Here is a 25,559-nt window from a genome sequence, read left to right as displayed (position 1 = left end):
TATTCCTTTCCTGAAATATGAATATGAATGTGATTATTGAATAAGCCTACCACCATGACTCATTAAAACAAAAGGTGAAACCGTATTCGAGCTACAGAGCTATCGGTGCAAGAAAAGGAACCATCCAGGCATGGATTTCACATTGGTGCATAATTTACAAATCTTTAACAAATACAAATGATTGATTCATTTCAGTTCTTTGTACAGCACCATACCACATCATGCCAAAGCACTTTACGGTCAAGACCTTACAATACAAGTGAAGTGGCTAAATGAGCAACTAATTGGCTAAATGGCATAAAACCTATTGAAAATATCTGCCGCCTATCATTTTGGATGGAAAATTCTTACTCTGACAGTCAGTAGATGGCGGTATAGTTGCACTGCAGCGGTGTGACCTGGCTCAAGTGGTCGCAACAGAAGAGAGACACACTAAGGGCAAAGATTAGCAAAGACTATTTCACTACACCGAAAGTTTACAAGTTGTGGGAAGTGGTTATCAGTCAAGTCAGGGGCGTGCGCAAGAGTCAGGGACGTGGGCGCAGGCGTTTTGTTAAGCGCAACACATAGAATAAACTTGGACAACATGTCCAAACCCGAGAAGTGGCATGTCTGTGGAGAGGAGCGGTTCATCTGCAGTCAAGACTTATGTAACCTGGGACACGCCAGGGATGACTGGAGGTGTAGTTACACACCAATCAGCTGCATGTACCTGCAGAGCCAGAGGCACAAATTAGTGTTGGATCCAAGCCCCAAGAGGTCACCAGGGGTCAACACAGCAGGGCAATGGCTCGGAGAAATATATCCTGATAAGTGATCTGAAAAAACAACAAAGCTGAATGGCTTCGCAGTCACCAGATCTCAGACCCAGTTATCACACGTGGGAGAGTTTGGAGCGTCGCGTTAGACGGCACCTTCCGCCGACAGCAGCAAAATTACCAAATGAAGGAATGTGTCTGGGAAGAATGGCTCTCCATCCCGCCCAGTCGAAGTTCCAGAGACTAAATCCCACTTCATGTTGTTGTTTCCTGTGATTTGTCTGTGCGCCACTGCTTTGTCCCATTGGGGCAAATCCCTAAAAAAGTCAGTTATGGACAGCTGGTCGGGATAAACATGGATAAGTGCTGAAGCTTGGACAATAGCTATTTCATTCAAAAAGAATCACAATAATTGTCCATCTTTGATGAGCGGTGGGAAAACGAGGGGGGCTGCCTCCAGAAAGTCACGTGATTAATGTTCAGAGAGAAAGAGAAAGGAAAACCACTGCCGTTCACTTACAGTATTGACATGAGGAAGCCCAATCCGAGCCTGGTTGCTTTTTATAGCATGGAATTGCTAAAGGGGCTAAAGAAAATATTTATTATTTGTATTATACCTTGTGTTTTATTGGTTAGTCACTCTTCTTTTTTCCTTTTTTTTTTTTACTTTGACTCTTGGACAACTTCCCTTACAGGCGCACAAATTAGATTAATCCACCGACGTGCCTGTCTCGTGATGTGTGTGTGTGTGTGTGTGTGTGTGTGTGTGTGGAAGGATCTGATTCTGATTCTGATGTCACGGTCCCGGCCCGGGTGGCGGTCACTCCTCCTCCTCCTCCTCCTCCTCCTCCTCCTGGAAGATCGGGATGTGCACAATGCACCATATCTGTCACGTCTCCCCGGCCCAACCCCATGAGCGGCGGACAGCGGGTGGGCTGCGTGAAGTCTGCGAGGGGGCTTTTCTGAGACTTTCTGCCTTCGCCTGTGCCCCAGAGCAACAAAAAAAACAACACCCTGGGCCGCTGGGCACGTGAGGAAGTTCAGCAGCTGTTTGACCGGGGCTCGTCACCGCGTCACGCGGCGCCCGCGCTCCGATTGGCCCGCGCTTGTGCAACAGTGCAGCCGTATAAACTCTGCACTTTTGAAACGGAGTTGGCAGAAGAGTCCTGCAGGGGATCGCATCGGCCTCGGTGGTGGAGAGAGAGAGAGAGAGAGAGAGAGAGAGAGAGAAAACTCTGCTGAGAGAAGAGGAGGAAGAAGAAAATCAATTCAATTTAAAAAGAAAAAAAGAAGAAAAGAGGCTTCGCCAGTCTCTGCACACTGTGATTTTTTTTTTGTTTTGTTTAAAGGAAAAACATGCAGAGCTGCGCCAGGTCCTGGGGGATCTTCTTGGCCAAGTCGGTGAGTCCCGGCGCACCGTGCAGCCACCCGGCTGTCAGGGGCCGCGTGCTCGGGAAACTTCAGTGCAGGAGCCGCGACGGCGGCGGCGGCGGCGCGTCGCCGGCGACCGCGGCCCGGAGCCTGCGCACGTCCGCGGCCGCCGGCGCCTCCAGACAGATCGAGAGGATCCTGCCCAGACACGATGACTTCGCGGAGAGGCACATCGGCCCAGGTGAGAGGGAGAAGAGGGAAATGCTGCATTTGTTGGGAATCGAGGTAAGATTTGTTTTGATCACTCAACCCTTGAAACACCCCCCACCCCCCTTTCATCAAACCAAACTTACAGCATGAGAGCATTTTTGTCTTTGAGCTGCACATTTACATGTCCATGTTGTTTCGCTTTGTATTCGATTCTCTCACAGTCGATCGACCGGTTGATCGAAAGCACAGTTCCAACCTCCATCCGCCTGCAGTGGAGTTTGAAAATGGATGATCCAGTTTGTAAGTTTGAACGATGATCAACAATGACACAGCCTATATCACCTCGCAGCCGTCGGGCGAAGAGAAACGAAACAACCCACGACCCCACGCGAGACCAGCAGCCGCTCGACGCGATACACATGCATCCAAATTGCAACGGGGAAGAGGAGATCTGTGCCGCTCATTTCCCTCTCGCTGAGGGTTTGTCTTTCTCTCTCTCCTCCTCCTCCTCCCACGTTAAAAACGGGCCCTTGATGAATGAAGCCGAGTGAGAGGCTGAAATGTAGGTTGCCACCTCTATTGTGTGCGCGGCGCGGCGCGGCGCAGCGCGGCGCAGCGCGCGCTCCCCTCGGCGACTCTTCCTCTGAACATATTTGGAGTTGTTTTTGCGAAACTCGGCGAGCGGCACCAATCTCCTGTTGGGGAGAGCCGATGCTCATAGGGCGGCAACTGGAGTGTAAAGTTCAGCCCCTGGGCTGCGGTCTCAAGTCCAGTTCCATCTGGTTGCGGCGGCGTTCACATTACATCACAGCCGAGGGGCTTCCTAATAAGGGGACTTTGGTCGTGTTGCGCATCAGATGTGCCTGGATGCGTGTCATTCTCCGTCGTGCATGACGTGTACATCTCAGATTCGGCCCGTTTGTGCCAGTTTCTTTGGGTTCATTTCCTACTATATATAATGATAATTAGAAGAAAAAAAAAATCTGAGTAATGTGTGAGAGTCATCAGAGATTCTCCAGAACACAATGGGGGAGCCCAAGACTGCAGATACAAAACGAAATGGCTTCAATAGTTGATATAATCCTCGTCTGAAATCCGCTGCTTCTCTGTCAGATCATATAATCCCCGTTGGAAGCTGAATAAATGTTGCCCGAGTGTTTTCAAATGCAAATTTTTTTTTTGTGCGAGTGAGGCTTATGTAAATTCATTTAAAGAACAGAGGCTGACATTGTTTTGATTGTGCACACACGTGCAAAATTCAAACAATGCAGTATGGGTAGGTCTGAGATCATCATCTCCATGATGAGAACTTCTCCTCTGGTATCAAGGGATATCATCATGATATATGCCAGTATTGTCACAGTCGGAACCATCCAGCTGGTGAGTGAAACGCCTTCCTTTTGTTATGAATCATGAGACAAAACTCTGGTGGAGAACAAAACCTTCATTAACTACACTTATTCATTTTTAAATCGCACCTTGAACTCAGCTGGAAAACGATAACGTAGTGTAATACGCGGCTGCAACTTATCATTATTTAACTTGCTGTATATTAGAATATTTTCGCCTGTCACAATTCCCTAAAGCCCCGAGCAGGGATTGCAAATGTGAGGAGCAGGAACTAGGAGACGTGATTCTTGTTAACCTGAATAAGTCAATCATCAGATAGTTGCCGATTAACTTTATGTTAATGGCTGTTTCGGCTGTAAACCTAAGTCACAATACTATTGAAATATGATAAACCGTACTATTAAACTGACAACCAACCCAAGCATAGACTTCCTTCTGTATTCTATTTAATGTAAGGCGTGTGGAGAGAGAGAGACCTTGTGAGTGTTCACCTTCACAGAGCTTTAATGAGCGTGTAACCATAAACTCGAGGAATCATTCACACGATGAGACACTGTACAGACCCTCCAGAAAATCCAACATTTAGAAAAGATAAATGTCGAGGGGAAAAGAAGTTTCCTACTCCTCAGGTACACTGTGGCTCTCGTATGTCACCGAGTCCCTCTGATCCGCCACTGTGGCTCGACTCTGGCGGGTTTCATAATGCAACAAGCCATGCTGAAGGAACGAACTGGAGGGGCCGTGCTAGTTTTTCTGCTTGTTCAGCTTTGGAGGGCTTCGCTTTGCAAAGCCAGCGAGGGATTCTCTCCCCAACAATGGACCCCCTGGATGGTTCTGAATCAGGCTTTTTTTCGCTGCTCCGTAGAACTGCGGGGACCATGGGAAAGCAGTCCTCACTACTGACACAAACTCACACAGATGCACACAAAAAGCCCCCCCCCCCCCCCCCCCCGAGACCTGCTGATTATCACTTAATTTGTCATTTCCGTACCAACTTGCAGAGTTGGGTGTGCACCGTTTGGCCCCTGTGAAGACGCTGCAAATACCCACTTGTGCACTGGCTCCGGTCTCTCACAACATCGGGGACTAGAGGTGTCTTTCTTCTCCGAACCCCCCCCCCCCCCCCCCCGGACTAGTCAGGGTTCTCAGTTCAGACGGGCGGTATTGTCCATTCCTTGGAGTTGCTAGGCAGCCAGGAAGGCCAGAGGAATCTCAGAGGCTGGTCGTGCACTGGCCGGGCTCCCTCACAGCAACGTGGAATGAGACTAAATAACTGGCCACCGGGAAAGATACCACATGGGTTTCAGTCCCATCTTTGATGGGAAGAGGCGTTTTGCATTTGACATGGGCAGAAATCGTCTTTTCATTTTATAAATATCATTATTTTCTGGATCAATTGACAAAAAACAATATAAAAAAGGCCCTTGGCAGAGTCCTCGAGCTCAAGGCTGTCTTTGTTTTTGTGAGCAACATTTCAAACCCCCAAATATTCAACTTTCTACAATTCCTGACCACGAAAAAATGCTGTGAAGTCTCATATTTTAGAAGCTGGAGTTCTGCAAAATGGCTCCGACAACCAACCATTGATCAAAAATAGATGTTATTTGATTTTCGGATGAATTGACTGGTCATTGCAGCTCCAGCTGTACTCAGACTCCATGGCACCTCTGACTGATCGCATGCCATACGGATCTTCTTAATCCCGTTAGTTACTCTGCCAGTGTTTCACGTGAGAGACGTGGCGCACAGATCTTTTTGCAATATTGTTAGCCTCTCTTGCAAACTTTAGAATGTGAAGTAGTTTGACGTTCATCCCAAATTCAAACCATGTTGTTGTGTCGGGCAATGTCCTGTTTTTTACCCCCCTGCTATTTAAGCAAAAGTGACGCTGTTTTCCTTGAATCATTTTACAGGTGAGAATGAGATTCTGGAGTCTTTATATAAGATTGCGTCGGAGAACAAAGTGTGGAGGTCCTACATTGGCATGGGCTACTACAACTGCTCAGTACCGCCGCCCATCCAGCGTAATCTTCTCGAGAATGCAGGCTGGTGAGTGGTCTCAGGATTTTTTTTGGGGGGGGGATATGAAAGTGCTTTAAAAAAAGTGCTTTTGATTTTTCTTCTCTGATACGCTCACAGATAACCAAGGTTGTTAATTCAAAAGGTTTGGTTACTAATCTAAATGCTAAATTGATGTATTGCACAGTAACGTGGCCTTAATAAGCAGCGGTGTGACTTGAAATTGCGAAAAGAGACTTGACTCACGTGAGATCTGATGACCTAAAGCTCTCATGCTTTCTGCTGAACAAGATGTTTTTTTAACCCACATGCAAAGCAACAGTCTTTTTTTGCCCACAGTCCCGTCCATGTCCTAATTTCCAGCCTCGCTCTGTGGATTAATTGTGTGCGTCTCATTCTCAGGGTCACTCAGTACACGCCTTACCAGCCTGAGGTCGCTCAGGGTCGCCTGGAGTCGCTCCTCAACTACCAGACCATGATCTGTGACATCACGGGCTTGCCCGTCGCCAACGCCTCCCTGCTCGACGAGGGAACGGCGGCTGCCGAGGCCATGCAGCTCTGCCACAGGTATTTTAGCAAGATCAAAAAAGACGTTGGGAAATGTAAACGAATCGCATGATTTAAAGATTCCTGATGCGTAAGCACATGTACGGCGGAGTCTTGTGCAACCTGCGTTGGATGCGGCAGAAGAGGAAGCTTCAGTCACGCTGACCAACTCTTTTTGTGGTTTCTCCTCACAGACAGAACAAAAGAAGAACGTTCTACATCGACCCACGTTGCCATCCTCAGACTATCGCTGTGGTGCAGACCAGAGCCAAGTATGTACATACAGTGAAATATGAAAACTACTACTAGAACAGCTGTGTACCATTACATGCCTAATATTTCTTAAATGAATAATCCCCCACCCCCCCTTTTTTTTTTGCAGCTACATTGGGGTCAAAACGGTGCTGAAGCTGCCTCACGAGATGGACTTCAGTGGGAAGGATGTGAGCGGCGTGCTCTTCCAGTATCCCGACACCGATGGCAGGGTGGAGGACTTCACCGCCCTTGTGGACCGTGCACACAAAGGAGGGGTAAGAGAAAGTCCCCACAAAAGTAAAAGCAAGTAAAAAGCACCATTAGTGTGTTGGATTTTATTTTTAAGAAACCTTGCAAGTTGGTGGTTACGACTTATGAATATGACTTCCTGCTAACAAAACAAGTCATGTCATATTTCATTTATATATCCCAGTAACAATTGTATGATTAAAAACTGGGCTTCAAAATCTGTACATCCTACAACACCCTCCATTCTCTGACCCTCAAATTGTATACCGAGAACGGAACTATAGAAATTGAAGAAACTGAGGAGGGATCTCTCTCATCAACAGATGTCTTGTGTACAGAATGGAGCAAACTTAGCAGATGCATGCTGCTTTTTGATCACGTACCAAAAACACAAGAGCTGGACAAGATCTATGATGTGCGAGAGCTGCATTTTTTTCTGTCATTTGCCTTTTCACTGAAGCAGTTTTACGCCGATGACATGGCTCTATATTTAGTGCACAGAAGATTAGGCTTTGTGAAGCATTAGTCAGACGGCCGGGTCGTGTATAACCTAGTTTTAGTGAATTTCTCCATCGTTTGGTCGTGGTTGGACAATTCTCTCATACCTAGGATACAACCAGTGCAAATCCCTGACATACACGTGTCGTAGTTTTTTTTTTAATAACCAAATCCGATGGCTTGGTTCACTTCATATCATTTCCTCCCCCTGTCCCAGGCACTGGCCTGCTGCGCCACAGATCTTTTGGCTCTCTGCATACTGCGTCCTCCTGGCGAGTTGGGCGTCGATATCGCACTGGGCAGCTCCCAGAGGTTCGGGGTTCCTCTCTGCTACGGCGGTCCGCACGCCGCCTTCTTCGCTGTGAAAGCCAACCTGGTCCGGATGATGCCTGGCAGGATGGTGGGTGTCACCAGGTGAGACATATCATCTTATATTTAACTGTACCACTTTATGAAACCACAGGGCTTCAAATCTTTAAAAACCTATTATTTACATTTCAGGGATGCAACTGGTAAGGAAGTGTATCGGCTTGCTTTGCAGACCAGAGAGCAGCACATCCGCAGAGACAAGGCAACCAGCAACATCTGCACTGCACAGGTATGTCCAGGTTCCCATCATCCCGTCTTTTAAAAATGTATTTTAAGTCACTGTCATCCCTGAGAAATCAATTTTTCCTCCCAGGCTCTGCTGGCCAACATGGCTGCAATGTTTGCACTGTACCATGGTCCTCAGGGACTCAAACACATCGCTGAGAGGACACACAATGCTACTCTGATCCTCGCTGAAGGTAAATGTTGTCTTCTTTGCCAGTCTTTGTAAAGTTTTTGTGTGTGTGAGTCATTTTCTCTCCATTTTGTCAATATCCCATCAATATAGGATACTATAGATGACCAGTTGGGTTGTGAAAAGAACAATGTCCGATGAATAAACCATTTCAATTGTTTATATCTGACACATGGATAAATTATTGAATAAAGGATTGGACAGAGGCTCATATGTCATATCATTACACGGTGAAAATGCAAAATAACTGCATGAGTTTATTCGGTTATTCGGCCATCAACATAATGAGCCGTATGTAACCGTTGACGGCCACACTCTGTTCCAGGTCTGAAGAGAGCAGGACACCGGCTACACAGTGATGTGTTCTTCGACACTCTGAAGATCAACTGCGGCGTGGCGGCCAAAGACATCCTGGAGAGAGCCGTGCAGAGAGAGATAAACCTGCGAATCTACAACGAGGGCGTGGTGAGAATCAGTCGTGCCGCCGGTGGTGACGATGTGGTGGAACATTCTTTGTAACATAGTTAGCAGGCAATGTTTTTGCCATGGTTGTTGCACCGCAAGGTCAAACGAGGGAACACTGGAAAATTGTTTAGTGAGAGCGACTCTTTCTCTACTAATAGAACGCGGTGTCACAATAACCTTTATTAGTTGGCAAGGAAAAACGATTCTATCACCAAACCGCGTGTAGCAAACATCCGGAACTCCTCTGGCTACGAGAGGGAACACGTTCATTCAAAGCATGCGGAGTGTTGTGGTGAAAAAAAGAAACCACATTAAAGGTATTTTCAGAGAGCTCTACTACAAATAACTGATGTGTTTGGGAACAATGGTCTGATCCATAATCCTCTTATTTAATATGGAGAAATCTGTTAAAGCAACGGCAGCAGATCAGAATGCACTGCACCAAAACAAGAGCAATTTACTGAAATATATTCAATGGATGAATCACAACCAACCTGACAAACTGTCACTCTGCAAAGACACAGATAAGTTATTCTATCTGACCTTTTAACCTTGTATAAATTTGTCTGCTTTCATCTGAACAGTTGGGTGTATCGCTGGATGAGACGGTGACTGAGCGGGACTTGGATGACTTGCTCTGGGTCTTTGGCTGTGAATCGTCAGCTGTACGTTGTTTCTCGGTCACTCGCTGTTGGGCCGAGTACTGATTTTAGTATTTACAGTATAATGAGCGCCACCTGCTTTTGATTTTGAACTTCTATACTTCCAGGAGCTGATGGCCGAGAAGATGGGCGAGCGGGTGAAGGGGATCATGGGAAGTCCTTTCAAGAGGACGAGCCAGTACCTGGCGCACCAGGTCTTTAACAGGTTTGTGTTCTCAGTTTTATTACATCACTTTACATTATATAGTTAGATATGAAGCCCCTTCTGTGATCGCTACTGTTTTGATTTGTGTCAAAACATTTGAAATACCTTTTTTGTTTTTGTTTTTTTTATCTCATGATTTTCTACTGCAATCAGTATATATCAAAACATTTAAATCTTCATAGAAGAGTCATATGCTTAACCCCTGTTGACCTTAAATTGCACATTAAGCTGCTGTCAGACTTCCTGGTAATCTTTCAAGGTCTGGTTTGATTAAGTATTTAAAATAATCTTTTATCTTCACACATTCAGATGAATAATTTCTGCAGTAGTAATGAGTTTTCGGTAGCTGCCTTAGTGGCACTATAAGCCCTCCAGCAGCTGAAAAATGGGAGCATCTTATCATCGTATTACTGCCATAAAGACAAGTCTAGTATCAGTGCTTCTAATGTCTAAGTCCTCATTTTAATCTCTGCCATGATCATTGTGACAGACAGTACTGTGCAAAAGTTTAAGGCATCAAATGTAAAGTGAGGAAGCTTTTAAAAAGTATCCCATGGATACTTTTAACTTGATAAAACTTCATTGAAAGTGCAGCAAATAAATAATTGAAATGCGCTCAGCACATGGTGGGAAGTTTGTTCCATACTTCTATGAAAACTTGCCACAGTTCTTCTCTGGATTAATTGGGTCTCAGTTCTTCTGTCTTCATATAATTGCAGACCAACTAATGTACAGCAGGCTGCCGGTGTTCGTTTCACCTAAACCTACTTCTGTCTTCCTGGTTAATTTCCAGTTACCACTCGGAGACCAACATTATGCGATACATGAAGCGCCTGGAGAACAAGGACATCTCCTTGGTGCACAGCATGATACCGCTGGTGAGTGTTTACCTGAAGTTAAACCAGATGTTCACATTTGCAAACTGTGGTGCAACAAAATGAATGTGGGTTTTTTTTTTGTTTTGTTTTTGTTTAGGGCTCCTGCACCATGAAGCTAAATAGTTCCTCAGAACTCATGGTGAGTTATTCGACAGATCCGATGAACTAGAGCAGATTTGTTATCCCTTCAGAACGTACGTGATGTGGTTTTGGGGGAAGTTCTTGCTACTCCTTTCTCTTTCTTTTCTCTAGCCCATCACCTGGAGGGAGTTTGCCAACATCCACCCCTTTGTGCCTCTGGATCAGGCCGAGGGCTACCAGAAACTTTTCAGACAGCTGGAGAAGGACCTCTGTGAGGTGACCGGCTATGACAAGATCTCCTTCCAGCCAAACAGGTAATGGCTCAAACCTTGGATAGATTTGTTATGCGACTTATTTAACACAACCGAAGCTTGCACCTAAATACTGAACTCATTTGGATGCTATTCCCTGACTTATAAGTCGGAACTTATACACAAATTTTTAATGATGATGGATTTATATTTTAGTGTACCGGCGCCAGATCCGTTCAATTTCGTTGGCCCACCACTTTGGACCAGACTAAAAGATTGCAACAATCAATCAATGAATCAACGATCCCATTACTTTTTTTCCATATAGAACCACCATTGTGTCAAAAGATCAATGTGTCCAGGACTGTGGTTTATGATAAAATGCCTGCAAAACTACTGGACTTACCATTGGCCTCAGTTTCAAATGTTGGCATGCTTATATGCAAACCAAGAATCAATATCTTATTAGTGTTTTCAACCTAAATTCATGAGAAACGACTTCATTAGATTGTTTGTTAAATGGATCAAGTCTTTAGAGAAATGACTATTCTGTAGATTTAAATACTGCAAGATTTGCTGAATATTTGAGCGTCTTTTATAAAGAGGGATTTTACTGTCTGAATTTTTGCAGAATGCATTGAACTCGAGCTCAGGAAATCTGAGTGAAAATATGCATAAAAGCATATTTCAGCTTTCAGCTGATGCAGCACACACACGCCTACCTCTGCTCCTTATCGTCACTTATCAGCAGCAGTGGGTTTATGAATAGCACACCATGCTACATTGGCCCAGAGAGTTATCGTGCAGCTATAGCTTCTCATCCCATTTTTCTCTCCCCTTTTGGTAATGTCGGCCGACTGATCTTTGAACTGTGGTCGGGTTAGATGTGTGTGTGTGTGTGTGTGTGAGAGATACATGACCACGGTGTGTTTGCCTTGTCTTCCAGTGGTGCTCAGGGTGAATATGCCGGCCTGGCTGCCATAAAGGCCTATCTGAACTCAAAGGGAGAGAGCTCGAGGAGTGTAAGTGTGTTGCCGATGCGATAGAAGAGTCTGATTGAACTGCAGTCATACATACCATGCATACCGACCAATTTGTGCTATATTGAAGATTTTAATAACGCTCTAGGCTTTAAATTCTGTCACTCAACATGTGTTTGATAGAAGAGGCTTCAATTTCCAGATTAACCGCACTACAAGCAAACGACATAAAGGAATGTTTGGATTAACAAACCATGCTCACTTAGCCTCAGTCATTTGGAGGAATATACACTTAGAAGTGTATATTTTGGCATAGTAGTTTATAGTTCATAGTTTGTCATTTTGGGAAAGGGCTTATGTGCATTCTTGCCAAGAGTTGATCAGATGAGCCCGCTGTCATGTCCGTGCATTACATAGGAGGCTAAAAATTGAAAATATAAAGTAATCAAACTTTCTCCATTTAATTGACATTTAATAAAAAAAGTGTCAAACTGTCCATTTTGCTTCCTTATTACAATGTATCTAAAGAGAGGGTTTCCCAGTCAAGTGAGAGGAGAAAGTGGTCTCCCACTTTTTGGACCGCACAGCATCTTTTATCATCTTGGCCACAGTCTCAGGACTGATAGGTGACGTTGATTTATCAACTGTAGTTTTTTTTACGATTATGCTGACTATTTGTCTTCTGACAAATGCTAGTGAAGAGTAGAATAGTACAAAGAAGAAGAAAAAAGAGCAAGCGTTCATAAGCCACAATGTAAGCAACACTCTGTGGCTCTGTGGCCTTATCAGCGTGAGTTCCTCACCGCTAGGTTTATTGTTCCCAGGTTACAACAGGTCGTTTTGACATGGCCGATTAATACGTCTCAGATACGCTTCTCCGCTTGAGGACAAGGCCAGATAAGACACTCGCGCAGATTAAACACCGGCTGACTCAGGTATTTGATTTGTACTGTCAAAGCTCCCTCATAAGTACATCTTAGATAGTGGCCTGCTCCCTTGATATCATGTCAAGGTCCAAACTGTCAACCGTTTGTGCAAACACACAGGGGCCGAAAAAAAAGAGAAAAACCCCTCTGTGATCCCGACAGAGGTTACCTGCTTTCAAGATTCCATATTTGGTGGTTTTAAGACTTTGACAACTGCAAGTCGGTGGTGTGACAGTGTTTTCCCAGTCAGTCATTTGTTCAGGTTACCCAACCCATAGTCGCTTAGACCTAGAAGTTGCAACATGTCAGACGTGCCAGCATAGTAAGGGATAAAATCAATTAGCAGCCTGGTTACACACTCGAGCATTTCCACACAAAGACACTGACTTTCTTTTTATTTTAACATTAAAACAGCATTAATTCTTATTAATTCTACAGTAAAACAGTATGCCTAGTATTTGTTAACTGTAGGGGGGCCAAAACAACCATTTCTTACAATTTTAAACTCAGTATATTTTGGCTTTAAATTCATTTTTTTCTCCTTTATGTACAAAGAAACATTGTTGTATTAAAACACATGCAAGGAAATTATAAAGTTATAGCTGTTTTTCCTGTTTGTTGATAATGAGAGGTTACATACACTGATCAAAAGTATAATTTACATCTAGGATACAAATACATTGTATTATCGAGGTATTTGGTTTTGTTGACCCTCTGTCCTGCTACATTAATATTTTTCCCTTTGCTCCAGGTCTGTCTGATTCCCAAATCCGCCCATGGCACCAACCCAGCGAGCGCTCAGATGGCCGGCATGAAGGTCCAGGTGGTGGAGGTGGACAAGGACGGCAACATTGACATGGCACATCTCAAGGCCCTGGTGAGAGCCTCACTGGTTTTACAACAGGAGGATCAATGTACTCGTCAGATGGAGTCAGTTTCAACCTGTGGAAACGGCTGTTTGTAAGACGTGGACATTTACAGAGAGTTGCATTGTGTGATTTTTAAGGATCCAGCGTTTCATGACCCGTAAAGCCATGATATTTCAGCCCTTTGGTTTAGATTTGCTTTCACTATAAACCATAACTGGCTTTCGATTGGCTGCTTTGTCTACAGTCTTAACTTCAAAAACTTTAGAGCTCTTTTTGTGGACTGACTTGGGCAGAAAGAGATTCTATGTATGATCTGACATTGATTATGAATAGAAATCATCCAAGGTTGGTAACTGGAAAGTTTCTGAGCCACTGACACGTGAACCAATGACAGTTTGAGAATTAAGGAGAAGAGTTTCACACAGTTTGTCCATGTGATGAAATTAAATGAGCTCATTTAGGGGGGCGGCTTTGAATTCAAGCTAAAATATTGATCAGTGAGCATTGATGTGACATTTCTTATGTTTATCATATCATAATCCAGGGGTCACAGGTCAAATTTTCTCATCATCACATGACTCCTTTTTTATTTTGGGGGGAATTTTGAACCTTCATTTTAGAAATGATCAGGAAGGAGAGGCCCTGCTCGATGGGAACCAAGCTGAATTGTTTTGGGTGGATTTGAGTTATATATATATATATATATATATATATATATATATATATTTCAAACTCCTGCCCTTTTTCACAGGTGGATAAACACAAGGCGAGCCTGGCGGCCATGATGGTCACCTACCCCTCCACCTTCGGTGTGTTTGAGGAGCAGATCAGAGACGTGTGTGATCTTATTCACGCGAACGGTGGCCAGGTGTACCTGGACGGTGCCAACATGAACGCCCAGGTGAGACAAAACCCCCCCCCCCCCCCCCGGCGGTGTAACATTTCTGATGGGCCATGTAGACGTTCATGGTAGGTAAAATATGACTTGTGATAACTGTGGGCTAACAGGATGAAGGTTTATAGCTGTGTGCTATCACGCTATTAATAGATTAATGGATAACCAGTGGGGGTTGGGGAAGCGTTACTGTGGAAAGGAAATTTGCCAGCTACTGTTAACAGTGCTATAAACCTACTTGTCCCTGCAGGGTTAGTTGTATGCAGCATGAGTTTAAAGGCATATAAGCTTAAAACTGAATGAATCTGTATATGCAGAAACACACACAAAGTAATGGAGCCATACAAAAGCATGAAAGGGCCTATAGAGAAAAAGACTGATTGTTGTTTTTTTCCTCCCTTCCCCGTCTTCCAGGTCGGCCTGTGTCGTCCTGGAGATTACGGCTCAGACGTGTCTCACCTGAACCTGCACAAAACCTTCTGCATCCCTCACGGTGGAGGAGGACCCGGCATGGGGCCGATTGGAGTGTAAGTCAGTGTATAGACTAAAAAAATTATAGAAAAATGTTCTATGTTTGGCAAAAGACATTGTGTTCATGCAGGACGCAATCACTCGTAGGAAGAGTCATTGTGTTCATGCAGGACGGAATCACTCATAGGAAGAGTCTTACTAAAAGAACCAATGTTTTTTTTTTGTTAAACTTTGAACCTGACATTCATCCATCATCCCTCCTCAGGAAGTCCCACCTCGCCCCGTTCCTGCCGAGCCACCCGGTGGTGGCCATGCAGTCGGTCAACGCCAGCAGCTCACTGGGCACCATCAGCGCCGCCCCCTGGGGCTCCAGTGCCATCCTGCCAATCTCCTGGGCTTACATCAAGGTCCGCACAGATGATATCGCTGTTATTAATTCATCGGGATTGGGGAGCGGGATTTATTCCACGAGATCTCCTAACAGTGCAACGTTCTTTTACCGTAACTCCAGTTGTGTTCATTAGTCAGCAAGGCAACAATCGGATGTTGGTGTCTGCATTAAGAGAAATTCATTACCATGAATGTGAATTATTACACATTAATGGAATCATACTTTCCATTGCATTAGTCTAATGGATGTGTCTGCTGACATCGCTCCTGTGTGTGTGTGATGTGTAGATGATGGGATCCAAGGGACTGCGTCATGCTACAGAGGTGGCCATCCTCAACGCCAACTACATGGCCAAGAGGCTGGAGGGTCACTACAAAATCCTCTACAGAGGCGAGAAAGGTACAGTACGGCCCCGAAAGAGTGCAACAATCCATTTTAAAAGCCTTTTAGTAATATAACCGTCTCATGTCCAATTTTAAAAGGGTCTCCCTCCGCGTTCTTGTGTTGGTGCAAACAGGTTTTGTGGCCCACGAGTTCATTCTGGATGTGAGGCCGTTCAAGAAGACGGCCAACATCGAGGCCGTCGATGTGGCCAAGAGGCTGCAGGATTATGGTAGGCAGAATTGCATCATTTCTTCCTTAACCGTAACAGATAGATACTATATTTGCAGCCTATCTGGTACAGGAGTCCAGCTCAGCTGGTCTGTTCATGTCCGGATGTGAAACAACTTTTTTGTCCTATTTTTCATTTTTTTTAATAACAACCACTTCTCTTTTATCTCCCAGCTATGTCTTTCTGGTGCTGTCCGCCACACTCCTACTTCCCCTTTTATCATTACACAACACTTCTACTTTTCCATACACAACCGTTTAATCACCCTTGTCAACCATTTTTAATTTCAAACATGTTAAAAAAATCTTTTCTTGGATTATTCAGCTTGATTTTTCAAGGTTTTTTTGGGAGTATTTTAAGCATTGATACAATCACTTCCATGCTGTATTTTTAATCACACATATTCATGATCATAACTGATTTATATTCTTCTTATTGTGACTTTTCCCAAATCATCTTTTCAACCTCCGTCCTCTGAGGTGTTCGTCCCTTTCTGGTTGTGGTTCCCTCATTGTAGCTGACCGCTCATAATCTGCGACCAGCTGCAGGTTTCCAGTTTGTGGCTCCTTTGCCTCTTTTCGTTGACACATGTAGTCTTCTGACATTGTCAACTAACCCCCAAAAAATTGTTGTCAGTGGCGTTATGCAACTGCTGTTTTTTCCTTTCAAGTCACTGGATACTCAGGACTCGTTCCAAAAAATGTTTTATTTAACCTATGGAAGTTTCTGATTTGTGTTTTTGTGTGTTCCTGTGCTGATGTTCAGGTTTCCATGCGCCCACCATGTCATGGCCCGTGGTCGGTACGCTCATGATCGAGCCCACGGAGTCGGAGGACAAGGCCGAGATGGACCGGTTCTGCGACGCCCTGCTCGGTATCCGACAGGAGATCGCCGACATCGAGGAGGGAAGGATGGACTCCCGCATCAACCCGCTCAAGGTACAGCCCACTGGAACATTGATTTACCTGTCGGATGTAAAGCTGTGACAGCTTCCATCTGAGACCCTTGTGTGCGTTCTGTGTGTGCAGATGGCCCCTCACTCTCTGGCCTGCATCGCATCCTCAAACTGGGACAGACCTTACTCCAGGGAGTTCGCCGCTTTCCCCCTGGTGAGTGTCCTCATCTCACCGACTTCTCCACTCACTCCCTGATACAACTTTTCTGTTTCGAACAAAAGGTGCTTTGTGATAAGAGATTCCTGGTCTCTATCACCCTCTAGTGGTGAGAAGTAAGAGATGCAATAACAGTGGTGTGTTAAATGATTTTCTCAGAGTTGATTACAGCACCAATCCAAAAACAAAACCTACCATTGAGTTAACTAGAACTTTTTTGTAATTCCTTTTTGGGATAGGTTCAGTAATGTTTTTGATGTCACAATTTTTAAAGTGCAGTAACATTACTGTCAGCATTTGTGATCAACTAAATTATACCTGGGGTTTTTTTTGGACAGATAATGTAGGGGTGAGAGGCCGTATCATTTACTTTTGAGTTTTCATCAAGTCCCCGACCACTTTCCTCTCACCATTGTCCCCGTTTATTACTTCACAGCCCTTCATCAGGCCCGAGACCAAATTCTGGCCAAGCATCTCCAGGATTGACGACATCTACGGCGACCAGAACCTCGTTTGCACCTGCCCGCCCATGGAGGTCTACGAGTCTCCGTACGAGGAGAAGAGGGCGTCCTCATAGATAAAGCTCCCCTGAGGTCCAGTCCCAACGTCCGGCCTAAGCTCCAAGCGCTCAACACTGAGACTCAGACAGAGAAGGGTTGGGGTCAGGGCTCAAAACCCTACTGTGTGAAATCGTGCTAGCCAGGGCAGAATAAGTGCGATGCTGAAATTTCAGATGTAGTTTAATGAAATTGTTAGACTTTTGCTCACACTCAGAAAATAACAGCCTCTATATTAATATTTAATTAGGTTAAAACAAATGAATAACCTCAGGCTCTTCATTGGACTACAAGACCGTCTTGGCTGCTGTTCATTTATTTGTTTATGATGATTTCAACATTAACGTCCTGTTGTCTGTTATGTTCCTCAAACGGAGTCAGCAGCATAAGTACACAAACATTTTTTTGGAAGAGCCCTCAAGCCCTGATCCTTGGCATATTTATTCTAAAAGGGTTTCAACGTCTGAGCTGGATATTGGGACTGTACTTTGTCTGATTGCACCCTCTTCACCGGGGTCGTGGCGTTTACCCTACTCGAACTTTAATGGACCAAAGGTGCAACTTCTGAGGCCGCTCCGTAACACACCTCTGAAATACTGAGTACAGTTTTAACTTTTTGATTCCCGCCATCTTTATATATAAAAAAAAAGTACCCCTGGTGCCTCTATTGTGTAAAATAACTGCCTCAACTTTCCCATTTTGTTTTTCGAATTCCTGATAAACAATACGATAGTTTTCTTTGTAGGATTTTGTCAATATGCTATCTATAGTATGAAAATGTTTTAATGTATGTTGCGACATTTGTTGGTCACAGACGAAGTCTTAATGTTGATTTTAATGGAATTGTTTTCTAATCTAAGTGTTGTCTGTAGGAAAAAAAATTCTGTATTAAACATTTGTCTTTAATTTCGTGCACAATCTTGACTTCTTAAAGCACAAGTTCACATATTTAAAGGATTTTGTCCAAACAACAGACTGAAACCTTTCAAGATTCAAAAATAATTCCAATTCGAGGAGTTGGAACAAGTGTCCTTGGCATTGTTACGATAATTGAAATAGAAGTATAAAACATAATGCAGATTCAATGCTTTCAGTTGACTAATTGTTTCAGCTCTAGTACAAAGTGCATTAATCCAAGTTAATTTAACAATTTGGCTGCATGAGGACATGTATGTAGGTTCATTACAAATGTCCTGGTTTCAGTCTGCAGTGGGCAAAGTGAAAACTGAAGGCAGACGTGACAAACGATATAAGTGGCAGGAAGAATCCCACACAAGAGTTTTGCACCAATACTCGAGCAATTTAATTAAAACGTTGTAGTTTTACCTACTCCCAGAACTGGTGACATGAAAAAGAAAAATACACATTTGATATATAAGGTCAGATTTAAAAACTTCACGTGCGTTAAAACAGATTCCAAGAAATGTCTTTCCATTTTTCAAGTAAGTGAACGGTAGAGTCAAAAACTGTGCGTACAACTGGTGTTACAGTACTTCACTAACAGAGAAAGTTCTCTTTGAGGATCATCAAGCCTGCATTGAATAAGAACCGATTTGACTGGACGAGATAAATAACAGTCGAAAGCTATGACTGCAGCAACATAATACAACATATCAGAAGTCTGAGTTATGTCCAGCTAGAAAAGTTTCCGTTAAGATCATGGCTCCCCACCACTCCGACCCACATGTATCATATAATACAGGAGTCCTATAGCTTAAAAGTAAAGTAAAATAAATAATGCTTTTGCCTCTTCCCAAAATGTTATTCAAAAATATTCATATTTAGCTCTGGGAAAAACCCAGAGACACGTCCTGCTAAATAATTATTTTAAAAATGTCAAAAAGCCCCATTTATGGAACAAAAAAGATAATTGTGCCTGACGATTCATTCAGTACTCATCTGTAGTGATACTGTATAAATACTGTAGCAAAAAGTGGCTATGGATAAGTCTGGTGATAGTTTTTTCTTACAAATCCCATAACAAACCAAGAACTATTCATTCTTCTAGTGTCCCTGATGTACATTATTCCTCAGTGCCATAGAGCAAAAAAACTTAAAATCACATGAATTGTATTTAAAAATTTGATTTTGTCCGAGAAGCACAGACAAGGTAGAAAGGTAAACGTTGTTGGTTTAGGACTTTTCATGGGATTTGGTGACTCTATAATAAGTCTGCCAATATTCTGTAATTTTAAACAGTTTGATTAATGCAACAATGAAGTGCCACAATACAAACTGCATTTACGCATGAAGATCTGTAACATACTTCCGCCACATATTAGAAAAGCAGCGTCTGTTAAAATGTTCTGGAATCCGCTCAAAAGTTATTTTTATGGTCTTGCTTTTAATTTAATCATCCGTATCCTTTGTTTTATGTTTTCTTTTTTATCTCAATATTACTTTCACCTCTTAAGAGTTGAAATTAAGTGATGGTGTTTTGTTTAAACAGGGAAACAGAGAGTTTTACCACTAGAACCACTGTGTCGGTGACATTTGAGGTAACGCCTATAACAGCTGCAGTGTTGTTGAGTTTAGCTTGGTAGGTTTTTTCAGTGTATTTGCTCCAGGGAAAAGTAAATTGGATCAGAGTGTTATCATCTTGCTCCTGGAATTTCAATTTCTTATAAGGACAAAATGTATTATCCAGCTTCAAGCTGTTCCGTTTGTCTTCGTACTACCTGAGTATGTTTGCAATGACACAAACCTTTCAAGCACATTCGGGGTAAAAAATGTCTCACTTGACCTTTCCTCATGTGTCCCAGCCCTCCAGCTGGCCGACTACCTGATGCCCGTCGGCCTCCTTGGCCTTTCTCCTCTGAAGCAGACAGTCGACGAGGACAACGAACACTGCTGATGAAATGAGACACAGGCCCGAGAGGTAGAAGGCGTAGCTGTAGTCGTTCGTCTCATCCACCAGCCATCCTGAAAAACGCAGAACAAGGAACAGAAGATCACGCCGGACATTAGGGCTGATAAATAAAATTATCCGATTTATCTATTCCTTGAGGAAGACGTAGACCTGCAGAGAGACGTTTATGCCATTTTAGAATAAACTGCACCTGAGGATGAAGAATTCTGTTAAATCATCTTGTTATTCCTTTGTCTTGCAATAGTTTGTCTTGTTTTGTGAACTATTTAAACTCATTCTCGTTTGGCTCCACAGTCAAGTCGACCACAACAGACGGCTCACCTGCAGCAGGTGGACCCATGAAGCCTCCAATGCTCCTGAACAGCATCAACATCCCCAGGCCGCTGTCGAATCCCTCCAGGGTCACAATGTCCACGAGCGCGGTGACGTGAACAGCCACCACGCAGCCGAACAGGAAGCCGTAGAGCGAGGTGAAGAACAGGATGGCCCAGTAGTTGTGACTGACTGGCAGCAGCAGGAGCACGACGCCGACGAGGGTGGCCACCATGGTGAGCAGCTGCAGGTTCCGCAGCAGCCCCATGTTGGCTACCCACCCACAGATCAGCCTCCCGGCCAGGTCTGCCAGCGCCAGGACGGAGAGGAGGGAGGCCGGCCAGTACTTATCCATCCCCACGCTGCTGGCAAAGGGCACCAGAAAGAGAGGTGGGATGAAAAACCCAGTCGCTGCAAGGACGGCAAACAGGATGTAGAGGACAAGTTCGGGCTTTCTCAGCAGCGTGCACTGAAAGATAGCCCTCCTCTTCGGCCGGAGCAACGCAGCACTTCCTTCCGGACCGTCTTTGGTTTCTTGAATCGAGCCCTGAGTCGTCTCCATCGGTCGCATGAGAGCGCCGCAGACACACAGGTTGAGCTGGAGGCCTCCGACGATGAGCAGGGCGCCCTGCCAGCTGTACATCTCGATGAGCCACTGGAAGAAGGGGCTGAACACGACGGCGAAGACGCACTCCCCCGAGCTGGCGACGGCGTAGGCGATGGGACGCCACCGTACGAAGTAGTGGTTCACCATGCTGTTGGCGGGGATCCACGCAAAGGAAATGCCTGTTCCTGGAAACAGAAAATATTCAGTTCAGTGTCATGCAGCGTTTAGCAAATCTTCACATTTTGAGAGGCTGGAAGCTGTAATTTAGCATTGTTATGAGGAAAATTACTGAAATTATTCATCAATTATCAATTATATGTGTAATAGAACATACTTATGGTTGTTTTTTCTCAATTCAATAATTCAGCATCGTTTCAAATTATATTAAATGAACCACCGTCTTCATTTTCTGGCTCCTCATTCCAAATAAAACCTCCAGAAACAGATGATTTTGAAATCATGAAACATGAGGAAGTCAAGTATTTCACTCTGTGTTAAACGTTATTGCATATTGATCTCACACATTTTTACACCTTATACTTTGCAAGATGGTGTTCATATTATCATAAATGGAAAAAATTAATCATTATTGGTTTGGGAAACAGCCAATTCTACAATCTGAGGTTCAGGGACGTATGAGTTTCGTGAGTTAGCTGGTGAAACCTTCATACGTACATACCTCTGGAAACTGATGATGGGGGTTAAGGAATATGTACGGTATATAAAACTTAAGTGTATATTATTTGGATTTTTAAAAAAATAGATATTTTTAATAGATATATATATATTATATTAAGATTACATAAAAGTCAAGGGATGTAATTTGAGTGGCAGAGCAGTGTCTCTTTTCTTTCACATAAATCACAAGCACTAAACTGAGGGGTTAAAATGCTTTTACCAAAGGATCAACAAGTGTTTCCAATGGTGGCTGATTTAATTTAGCATTCCTCAGACTGAAAAATATATATTTTTTTAAAAGGAGCAGCGATGTCTGGGTTCTATGAAAACCCTGAGTGTGCGATACCTTGCAGGACGCCCATGGTGAGATAGAGCCAGGGCAGACCAAGGTCCAGAGACGCCAGCAGCATCCCAGAGGCACTCAGGAGGCCTCCGACCATGATGACCACTCTCTGGGAAAACCGCAAGGTCAGCGCACTGGCCACTGGGGCTGAGGGGCGAAAAAACAAAAACAAAAACACTATGAAACATCCAGAGTTAAAAAAAACAAGTGAAGAATTCCCAGCTGAAAACCACATCTTTACCTCCCAGGTGAAACAGGGCAATGGTGGTGGAGGTGACCCAGGAGGCCGTGCTGGTCTGGACTCCAAAGTGACTCTGGATGTCCAAGAAGAAGACGCCGAAGTTCTTGAGGACAGCGGTGGTGAGGCCCATGATGAAGAAGGCCGACACGACGACCACCCAGCCGTACCCACCGTCGGGGGGAGGCCCCGCTCGCTTGGACTTCATCTTTAGTTACTCGTGTACAGGTGTGCTCTCCTGCCTGTGCTGAGAGGCTGTTAGGAACTTATCTGATAAACCTTTGAGGGTAAGCTCATGGAAATGAACATGCAAAAACGCACACAGATACATAACTTAGTGAACCTAAAACTTTGGGTGAAGTCAAATAAAATACTCCGTGGCAGCAGTTTAAAATAGCATAGTGCGTTCAACATTAAAATAATCTGGCTGCTATTGTGAAGGACCCCACACCAGAACATGTTGACTTCAGCAGATTTGTAATTGACAGTGTTTGCAAAGACTTTGATTTGTAGAAGGGAGAAACTTTTTTTAAATTTTGTAATAAAAAACCCTGTTATTTTCTTTAAAGGTGTTGTAAAATACATATTAATCTGATTTCTAAATTTAGCAACAAAAAGGCTGTAAAAACCCTTAACAAATGTATTTCTCTGAATATATAAGAAATCGCTGGGTCCTCCCTTTTTCGTTAATGTATGCTCTCCTTGTTCTCTCCCTATTAAGGAAATGAGGATTTTTTTTTTTAAACCACACTACATTTATGTACAACCAGGCCATTATTGAAGGACATAAAAATGCTACTGGCTGGTTGACCTAATTTGATTTACATATCCACATGCCTACATTCAGTGCTGGCAATCTGGCATACCGTGCATTTTCCAATTGGGCCGACACTCTTTTGGGTCCGATACAATCAAACTTAATAATTAAAATAATCATAAAAAAATCAAATAAACAACCCTAAAACTTTGTTGGGGTCAACGACCGGTTCATTGGCTCATTTTCCATACTGACACTGGGCTGGTCCAATCACATCCCCCCCCCCATCCTTTCACTTTCTCGTGTCAGATCAGATGCGGGTCAGATGCCGAGAGTCCGTGGACGGAAGGTCAAAATTAAGAAACACAAGCGCAATGAGGGGGCGGAGAAGTTTTGTGCGGAGCAAAAAAAAATTCCAATTGGAGCTTGAGTAACGAAAAGTAACTAAAAGTTACAAAGTAACGAAGCAGTTACAAAGTAACGAAAAGTAACAGAGTAACGAAAAGTAACAGAGTAACGAAAAAGTTACCAAGTAACGAAAAAGTTACAAAGTAACGAAAACGTTACCAGGTAACGAAACGTTACTAAGTAACGAAAAAGTTACTAGGTAATGAGAAGAAATGAGGTAACGAGAAGTAACGAAGAGTAACTCAAAGTGCCGGTATTAACTAAAAGTAACGGAAAGTACACTTTTCGTTTGACCCGGGGCCGCCTGTATGAATGACCAAAAAAACTGAGATGATTGGAAACGGCGACGCAAGTCACCCGCATTCGCTTCCTGGTTGGTTCTTATCAATCTCGATTGGACTGCAAAAAAAACCCCAAATCTGAATACTTAGTAAATGTAGTAATGAAAAATGAGTTATACCTCGTTGTTTCTGCAACAAACGAGATCGCTGCTCTTTCTGTGCTTGTCACCATTGTCGTTGTCTTGTTTCTAAGTAGCGGAGTCGACAATCTGCTGCCTGTTTACACCGGCAAGGTCAGTGTGCGTGAGTGGTCACGTGACACACGTCTTCAGGCGTCAGGTGTGTGTTTACTGTATCTACCTGGAGACAGTAGTCGTGGGGATGTACCCGTGATGGGAGAATAGCTCCGACGGACACGGTGACTCGCCTGTAACTGACTGTACTTGATCACCTTCACTCAAGTAGAATCCTGAATTCAGGGTGTTTATACTTGTTATCGTCTCACCACAGAGGTATGTTCCTAGTACAGTACAAGGCTTGTAAACGTCCAGCCGTGTCTTCACCAATGAAACACGTAGCTCACATGGGTGTAATATTGCACCAAAACATCAACTGTCCACCAAACAAACGAATGTAAAATAAATAATAATAAATTTGTATTAAAATTAAAATTTCATGCTCACGTTTTTTTTTTTTTTCACCCGTTACGGTCCAGCTCCCGGTGTCCTGCTCCAAGCATGCTTCTGGTCCTTCTGCCGTTACACTCGCACGTCGCTCTTCTTCATCACCTTCTGCTTCATCACATGCATCAGACACAAGTCGGTGGACACATCCTGTCCGGTGATTCGCAGCAGCTGTGAGATTATTATCATTAACGAACCTGATGTTCATTGGTCGAGCGGACTAGTTTTTTTGTTTTTTTAGTAAAGCCACGGTATTTTTCTCAGCGTGCGCAACTTCCGGATTTCAGAATAAAGTGTCAATGTAACCCCACCCACCGCCTTTTTCTGGCCAACCTTCAGGAAGGTTTGACAGACAATTAATTACTACGTTGTTTTTTTTTCCTCTGTCATTTGCTTAATTATTTTGTATGAATGTCTGCACATGGATTGTTGTTGTTGCAGCAGTTCCCTTTGTTCATTATTAGATTACCACATACTTTTTTCTGTTATTTTAAAGTTAATCAAATCAATAGCAACGCTTCATAAACATTTAAAGAAAGAATCCGTTTGTTGCAGGAGTCAGTCCTTTTCACCAGGCTGCACAAACATAAGGGTACAACTGTATTAACTATTGAATTTAAAACATAAAGTCTCCTCCGGATAAAGCCTCTCAAAGGGAGAACAAGCGAAGCAATACTTTTGTAAAAACAAAAAGCAGTTTCTTTATAGAGGATCTCACTGACCTTTTCTCCTCTGGTAGAAATGGGCGTCGTCCACGGAGCAGTCAAAAGTCTAAAAGAACAATATATTGCACTGAAAGTTAAATCGCAGTCATAGCTATTTTATCAACACTGAGGATGGTTACAGATTTTTCTTGGTGTTGTTATATTTATTACCCTATATGTATATATGATTTTATTTCTTAAAGATTTGATCACTGTCTGTGAACCAACGTCGCCGTCGGGGTCTTTTAAAGCTCTTATGTAAAGGAAAAGTTAAAGATGGAAA

At 43.6% G+C, this 25,559-nt stretch overlaps 2 protein-coding genes across 4 annotated transcripts; one reads left to right on the top strand and one right to left on the bottom strand.

Annotated features, from left to right (window-relative positions):
* Positions 1-1,310: 1,310 nt before the first annotated feature.
* gldc (glycine dehydrogenase (decarboxylating)) lies at positions 1,311-18,302 on the top strand. The gene is made up of 25 exons (XM_035639137.2): positions 1,311-2,414; positions 2,561-2,639; positions 5,603-5,738; positions 6,111-6,275; positions 6,449-6,526; positions 6,637-6,784; positions 7,474-7,670; positions 7,758-7,854; positions 7,939-8,044; positions 8,366-8,505; positions 9,090-9,170; positions 9,275-9,372; positions 10,166-10,250; positions 10,348-10,389; positions 10,503-10,645; positions 11,529-11,604; positions 13,240-13,365; positions 14,109-14,258; positions 14,667-14,779; positions 14,989-15,130; positions 15,402-15,513; positions 15,632-15,727; positions 16,493-16,665; positions 16,756-16,836; positions 17,276-18,302. Exons 1-25 carry the CDS (start codon positions 2,115-2,117, stop codon positions 17,414-17,416), a joined length of 3,105 nt encoding a protein of 1,034 aa, XP_035495030.1. The 5' UTR covers positions 1,311-2,114; the 3' UTR covers positions 17,417-18,302.
* zgc:114041 (uncharacterized protein LOC574425 homolog) lies at positions 18,283-25,116 on the bottom strand. Of its 3 annotated transcripts, none has more exons than XM_035639139.2 (5): positions 24,573-25,116; positions 22,447-22,698; positions 22,209-22,352; positions 20,587-21,369; positions 18,283-20,318 (listed from the first exon to the last, which is right to left on the bottom strand). In XM_035639139.2, the coding sequence occupies exons 2-5, from the start codon at positions 22,649-22,651 to the stop codon at positions 20,146-20,148; spliced, it is 1,305 nt and encodes a 434-aa protein (XP_035495032.1). In that variant the 5' UTR covers positions 22,652-22,698; positions 24,573-25,116; the 3' UTR covers positions 18,283-20,145. The 3 variants fall into 3 exon arrangements, with proteins under 3 accessions (XP_035495032.1, XP_035495033.1, XP_035495031.1); XM_035639140.2 differs by having other exon boundaries at positions 22,447-22,690; XM_035639138.2 differs by having other exon boundaries at positions 22,447-22,685; positions 24,573-25,115.
* Positions 25,117-25,559: the final 443 nt, after the last annotated feature.

This window comes from Scophthalmus maximus, chromosome 19 (assembly GCF_022379125.1).
Source record: "Scophthalmus maximus strain ysfricsl-2021 chromosome 19, ASM2237912v1, whole genome shotgun sequence".
NCBI lineage: Eukaryota > Metazoa > Chordata > Actinopteri > Pleuronectiformes > Scophthalmidae > Scophthalmus > Scophthalmus maximus.
The sequence above is the reverse complement of the archived record's forward strand: the minus strand, read 5'-3'. Positions and strand labels throughout refer to the sequence as shown.